At 43.9% G+C, this 7,595-nt stretch overlaps 1 protein-coding gene across 1 annotated transcript; it reads right to left on the bottom strand.

Moving 5' to 3' along the window:
* Positions 1–1,778: 1,778 nt before the first annotated feature.
* On the bottom strand, positions 1,779–7,016 carry LOC126375421 (uncharacterized). The gene is made up of 3 exons (XM_050022337.1): positions 6,928–7,016; positions 3,193–3,247; positions 1,779–2,798 (listed from the first exon to the last, which is right to left on the bottom strand). Exons 1-3 carry the CDS (start codon positions 7,014–7,016, stop codon positions 1,779–1,781), a joined length of 1,164 nt encoding a protein of 387 aa, XP_049878294.1.
* Between the last annotated feature and the right edge of the window lie 579 nt (positions 7,017–7,595).

Here is a 7,595-nt window from a genome sequence, read left to right as displayed (position 1 = left end):
TCAAAAGTTTAATACAAAAATAGGTTGAATGCTAGTTTTAAGCGACTTCTCATCGCTCCCTTTGATCGCTTCTATATTCAGTGGTTCGTGGTCAAAAATATTTCTTCACAAACATTTCGTTCCGTCGCGACTTAAGGCATATTTTCAATTGCATGGAAGCGAGAAAATTACATTACCTGAGCATCCGTCCGATTTAAATTCTCGTCTTTTACACAGTTGGCTCGAATATTCGACGACACGGTTCACCACGTAGGTCTAACAGAAAGCTCAGTCAAACGTGGATAGGTACTTTGTCCATCTTGTGATGGATGCGCCTCTGGCTAGCCCAGTTGGGAGTATAATCATGAGCTTATTATGTTATAAATAAAGCTTTTAGTAGTAGCGACTTAACAAAATACCTTGAGGGAGAAAATAGGTAGAACTTAAAAAGGTCACTTACGTCGTACATGTTTGGGCAGTCAGTGGGACAACAAGAAGAGTAGTTATTCCGCATGAAAGCATTATTACCAACGCGAATGATGTACGGCACGTTTACAACAGCTCGAGCAACTTTACAAATCGTCGTCATTGCTATTCAAAAATAATCAGGCGACCCCAGTGGACCAGACAAGATGTTTATAATAACAAAGTTACATTTACATAAATATTTTTACACTGTTTACTATTTTTAGACGATTATATCATGTTTCAGTTTTGGTTTACGTCATTTTAAAACATAAATGTTAATTAATCACGTAGAATTTCTGATGTTAGAGAATGACTTTTTCAAATCAAAACGCTATACTTTTTTATTTCCATGTTTTTCAGGTTTTTTTAATCTGTGCCATAGAGCTACACGGACCTCCGGCGGACCGAATAGCATTGCAGTGCGCTACCCTATTTATTCGTAGGCGCTACCTCAGTGTGCTACCATATGCATCTTGCGTCTTTATCTGACGCCATAGAGCAACACGAACCTTTTTTTTTGACGTGACTTATTGTAGATTTGCCGCAGATGGCATTAACTACTTGGCCGGACAAATGGGGAGCGCTGAAAGCTCTCACCCGGTACAACGTTTAAGACAACAGGCCTGAGGGTGCCCAGTTGGGCGCGAACCTCGGCTCAGGGCGTCGTCTGAGAGAAAAAATATTTGAAAGAATTAATCGACCCTAGTGGGTCGATAGCGATAAGCGCTGAACGAGGGAAATCGTCGACAACGCCGGCGGAGTCGGTATCGGGGTCCTGAAGGGAACGTATATTACGTCCTTCGGACGCCGATACTTTTCAGTATCGTCCCTAAGCGGAATGTACTCGGAAGCCGCAACTACCAGGGGATTTGGGTGGTGCGGAGCAGAATCGAAATCTCGAGGCCCGTGTTAATTATGCATGCATGCATTATCGTATGGTCGTTGGTCGTAAACGGCAAACACGTGTAAACGGGCTCTATTCTGATAAGCGGTCCGAAGGGGTACGGAACCTCTGAATGCTTAGGTTGGACTGGTTACATGATATTGTATGGCGAGGATTCCCTACTACTCATTGCCTCCCAACGTTTCGCAATAAAATAACATTTGTGACCGGTGGTTCTGACGTCAGGATGGCTGGTCACTGCGCGTTTATGGCTATAGAGGCCAAGATACGATAATAGTTATACCAAAAATCTGAAAGTGAACAAGTGAAAGAGGGTTTATACAAGAACAACATTTATTTGATTCGAGTTACATAATTTATAGTGTTTTGCACTTTTTCTTAAGCTTTCTTGTTAATCCAGGGAGGAGGTAGGGTTGGTATCCAAGTCTCAGCAGAGCTTCATAACCAGCACCGGCATCCCGTCTGCGGGTCCACCACTCGCAGATGCCCCGCCATCACTCGGCGCACAGCAACCTGTGCAACATTTAGGCGTCAGCGTTTTGATATTCTGGTTCTGATGCGAAGTTTTATTAGATTGACCTTGGCCTGATCGCGAAGGCACCGCAACGAAAGCGCCAAGTCCCTTAACTAACGGGTTGCGACCCGGTTGAATGCCGGGATGAGCCTCGAAGCAATCCGCTTTGCAAGGCAAGTCCCACACGCAAGGAGGCGGTGGCTGCCAGTGCACACAACCGGGCCTGGTGCAAGGTTCCTCTTTTTTAGTAGGTGCAACTGATTTGTTGCCGCGCCATCCACCTGAACTATTCGTAGACGCTAATTCCTTTCTATCAAAATGTTGAAGAATGTTTTTAGTCATTTGCTCGTCAAACACGAACATCGGCCTTGTCGCCCCAGCAGCAGTTGCAGCAGAAGCACACGGACATTTTGACGCTTTCGGGGGGGCTTTAGTTGGAGTATACATGCAGGCACCCCCCATAAACTGTCCAGCATTCGGGTTCTGCTTAGGTGCAGGGTTAGTCGCGGGTTGACACTTACAACACTTTCCAGACTTGTTGGCGGCAACTTCCGGAGTGATCCCTTTGAGTTCGCAGACGATAAACCTCTTGCCCGGGCCGGAGCTGGAGGCGCCGGAGGGCCCGGCGCCGCCGCCACCCTGCGCTCGCATGTGTGCAGCCAGCGGGCCGGGGTCAGCCAGGCCCCGCGCGCGCGCCAGCTGACTGGGCGCGCACACCGGGTCGGGCAGCGTCAGGCATGCAGGCTCGCCGCCGCAGCCCGTGCGGCGGCAGTCGTGCTGAAGTCCATTGCGCTTGATGCAATGACAGCTATAGTACATGATACCACCTCGCAGCTCGCGGCTTTTAATCCTTCTCAGCTGAATTTCATTTTCGCCTTTTTTTTGCGCACCGCCCTCCTCCGCGCGTTTGCCTCCATCGGAAGCTTTGCCACTCTGAAAAGAAATGCGTTATTAATTTATGCACTACAGGGAATCGCGCTGTCCGCCGTGAACATTGATGATCATTACCGAGAGCCGCAGCGGCTAGTGAGCGATGCACTACCACTGCGAGAGCAGATCGAAGTCGCTGAAGCGCGTAACGTAGGTCTTGCCGGGAGGCGGGCGACGCACGCACGGCGGACAGCGCGGCGGGCACGGCTGGCAGCAGCCCGGGCCCGACCGGCACAGGTACCGGACCGACCCTTGCTGGAAGTACTGGTGGTCTTGCAGTCCATTGCGCTTGAATGCAGACCGAGGGAGGCAGCACAGCTGAATATCATACCAAACCCTTCAATTTTTTGTTCCGAACTACGTTAATTTGACATCTACAAGCTATAGGTCAACTCACCGGGGGACCGCAGTCTTCATATTTGTAACAAACCATGGGACCACATGGTGAACACCTGAAAGTAACGCGTGTCCATTATCTTGCCCGTTTACTAAGAAACATACTGCTCCAACTATCATACTTACATTTTGTATAGGAATCGAATATAAGCGATCCTACACCGAAGATAAAGAAACTGAGGAGGGTGGGGGTTTAATTATATTTTTATTACTTATATAAAGCTACATAAAGGGGATTAAAATTGTTACGTGATACTAGAAAATTTAGGATTTTGTAAAAAAATACAATTTTTTTGTAAAATTACATCTAAACTAGACGAAGCAAAAATACTTTCTGTCATTTTGTTTCTTCTTTTGACCTCGGTTTTACTTCTTTAGTTTCTATATTTGAATCTACGCTAATGTGCCAGTTCTTTATATAGGTGGTATCCACTTTACATAATATTTTAGAAAGGTAATATAAAATAATAGATTGTGGAGACGTTAAGAACTTCGCTGATTGCAAATGATCGAGAGGGGTTCAGCATGTGGATTGAGAGCGTGTTTGATGCAAGCTTGTCGTGAGGGCTCGCAGATGGGAGCCGGTGTCGCAGAACAGAGCGGTGAGGTCTGGCAGCCACTGCGGCGACAGTCGTACTGCAACCCGTTCCTCCGCAAGCAGTGACAGTCCGTGTACAGCACTCCGCCTCTCAGCTCCCGGCTCTTCACTTGATGAATTGGCACCGTCGAAGAGCAGTTAAGCTTGGGGTGTACCTAAAAAAGATTTTTTGTAAACACTTTCATCAGAACAAAGTATTCTTCTCAGGCAAAACTTACCAAAAATTTACAGAAAACACTGGGAAGAGTTCTTAAATAAATTTCTATACAAATAATTTTGTTATTTTCTACAATTTTTTGAAATCTAGGAGGCCATGGCTTGAGTCTTCAAATTCTATTTCTATTCAAGAATTGCTATTTATAATTCTATTTTTAAGAATTTGAAGACAAAACTTTTTCTGTTGCTGGTCAGGTTTTTATTTCCCGGTGATTATTCCATGATATTTCCATTATATGTTTTCCACAATGGGTTGCGGCCTGGTTTTGCACCTAGTGGTGTCTCGAAGCAATCCGCTTTGCATGGCAAGTCCCACACACACGGCCGTGGGGATAGATTCAAGCGACCATTCTTTAGAAAAGAATCCTCTTTAGCTGCCTCAATACAACAACAACAGACCTTAGCACCATTATTGTTATTATTTTGCATCGTTTGTTTACCGCACGTCATTTTTTTTTTTACTAAAACTCTCAATTTAGAAAAATATATAAGTAGTACCCAAATTTATTAAAAAAAAAAAAATATGAATATCACTGGAAAATTTAGATTTGAAAATATGTTACAAAATTTCACTGTTAATTTAGAAAGACTTCGACATGCTGTGCGGGGATTGTTGAATGAAATGTGATCCAGTGGGTCGTGGAGCAATTTTTTCTTTTTATGAAATGAAAAATCTAGAACCATGGCGGTATAACTAACCAATGGCGGTACCTATAAAGGAGCTCGGTGGCGCAGCGGTCAACGCGCTCGGTCTGCGATTGTTGAAGTAAAGCAACTTTCGCAGAGACCGGTCATAGGATGGGTGACCACAAAAAAAAAAAGATTTCATCTCGAGCTCCTCCGTGCTTCGGAAGGCACGTTAAGCCGTTGGTCCCGGCTGCATTAGCAGTCGTTAATAACCACCAATCCGCACTGGGCCCGCGTGGTGGTTTAAAGCCCGATCTCCCTATCTATCCATAGGGAAGGCCCGTGCCCCAGCAGTGGGGACGTTAATGGGCTGATGATGATGGCGGTACCTATAGCTAACCTAATTAAGGTGCTAATACACTAGTATTTACTGTACTTCGCTGAAACTCGGCTATTTAGTCCATCATTTGATGCTTTACCTTTGCCTGCCCCAATTCGGTATGTAAGAAAAAAATACCTTCATAAATACATGCAATTGCAATACTGAATTGGGAATAATATAGCCGTGAGCACTATTACACTGCCCGTAGTTTTTTTTTCTATGACCGCTGCGCTGTTAAGTATAAATAAAACGTATGAAAACGGTATACTTACCTACCAAACTACAGCATTCACAGTCGCAGTGAAGATCGGACCTGAGCTGCTTGTGTGGTGTTACGCCACAGACTATGGCTCACCTGACTTCTTGCCCCGCCTACCCTGATACCTTTACGCGAGAGGAGCTGATGAATGCCGGCGAAAATTCTGTCCGGGTGGCAAAATACTGGCCTGAAAAACATCTGAATGCCATCGAAAGGACCAAAAAAAACAAGGTCGCAGCCTGCAGTCAGTCTCGGCTACTATCTTATAATACGGAGTCTACATGATACATGTTAGGGACTTTTGGCAGCTTAATAGTAATCCTGACACTAGGGATTTAGGGGTCAGTCATTGATTGCAGAACCCACACGAAAGAAGACACTGCATTTACAAAATCTAAGTACTTACTTACTTATCATTATCAAGAAAGTAATAATCGTAAACGAACCTGACTTGGAAATGTACATACATTTCTTCCAACAAATGTGCTAGTACAGTTTTCTGCAGTTTAGTTTATAGCAAAAGGTGAGGGCAACATCTTAGTAAAGATTTTGGAGGTAGACCTTCAATTGGCTGAATTTTTGTATATCCGTTTGCTCTATGTCCATCTTTAGCCGACGAACATGTGAATCCCGGGGTGTGGTGGTAAACAGAATTTATTCCACAATCGTCCAGCACTATAAGGAACGTAGATTGTGGAGAACATCTCGTTTCTGTTGTATAAAAACGCAGACCTTTAGCAGCATCGTCGTTGACAACATGACGCCGCCATGAATTATTTTCAATTTGAACTTTATACCGTTGTTTATCTCTTTCCAAGTTCTGGTTGAATTGTTGAATATAGTCTCTCGAAGTATTTTTATAGCTGCTTTGAAGATTTATCTCTTTAGGATTAGTAAAATCGATCTTACGAACACGTGACAAATCTTTTAGTTTAAGGCAAGTCCAACTATCTTCTGCGTTAATGCAAATCGCCATTTTTTCTATAAGTTTTTCACAATCTACGCAGAGTCGGTTTTTTGTAGGGCTTTCCATGTCGGAAGGATTATTGCAATGTTGGAATAATAACGAATTTCATATACAACAAAAATTTACATTATACAGACAAATATTTCACTCCGTAATCCTAATATTTCTGTTTGTGCATGACCCATGAGATTAAAAGCTTGAGATTATAGCAAACCTGTTTTGTGAAGTTAACCTTTTTCATAATTTTAAGAAATGTATTCCGTGCTTTATAAAAGACTGGCATAAAATAATTGGCCAAATATTTTCCTTCCTGTATTTTCTTCCAAATTTAAACGAAAAAAAGTCAATGAGTAGAGGTATGTGGCAGAGGAAGGGTAGTGCAAACAAATCCTCTGCGCGGTATATACATGAAAAACAATAAAAAAAGTAGTAATACTAGTTATTTCCACTAACTATTTTAGTCATTAAGTACATTATTTTCTCATATTCAAAATGTAAGTATATTGATGGTTTGGACTGCTGGGGGTTGACCAGCTTTCAAGTCTCGGGGGAAGATAATGTCTATTAACCAACTCTTTTGATTGCAGGTGTGGAGGATGCTGTGGAGGATGCTGCGGGGGTTGCTGCGGGTGCGGCTGCCCTTGCATAACCATCTACACATGCTGTACGAAGATTTGCTGATCTAACCTGAAAGCGCTGCGTCGGAGCAGACGAGCCATGGCGTCTGCACCGGTGTGCGGCCGCATTCTGCGCTTCGATGTAGTGTTATTACCCATAGTGCCGTGTTGTGGAAATATACTATGATTAAGCGTACTTATGTTTACTTTATTCACAAGACACACTGCGAGTTAGATTCACAAGACACACTGCGAGTTAGAAAGACACACTGCGAGTTAGATTCACAAGACACACTGCGAGTTAGATTCACAAGACACACTGCGAGTTAGATTCACAAGACACACTGCGAGTTAGATTCACAAGACACACTGCGAGTTAGATTCACAAGACACACTGCGAGTTAGATTCACAAGACACACTGCGAGTTAGATTCTCGAGACACACTGCGAGTTAGATTCTCGAGACACACTGCGAGTTAGATTCTCGAGACACACTGCGAGTTAGATTCTCGAGACACACTGCGAGTTAGATTCTCGAGACACACTGCGAGTTAGATTCTCGAGACACACTGCGAGTTAGATTCTCGAGACACACTGCGAGTTAGATTCTCGAGACACACTGCGAGTTAGATTCTCGAGACACACTGCGAGTTAGATTCTCGAGACACACTGCGAGTTAGATTCTCGAGACACACTGCGAGTTAGATTCTCGAGACACACTGCGAGTTAGATTCTCGA

This window comes from Pectinophora gossypiella, chromosome 2 (assembly GCF_024362695.1).
Source record: "Pectinophora gossypiella chromosome 2, ilPecGoss1.1, whole genome shotgun sequence".
Classification (NCBI taxonomy): Eukaryota; Metazoa; Arthropoda; class Insecta; order Lepidoptera; family Gelechiidae; genus Pectinophora; species Pectinophora gossypiella.
This window is presented reverse-complemented; position numbering and strand designations above follow the sequence as displayed.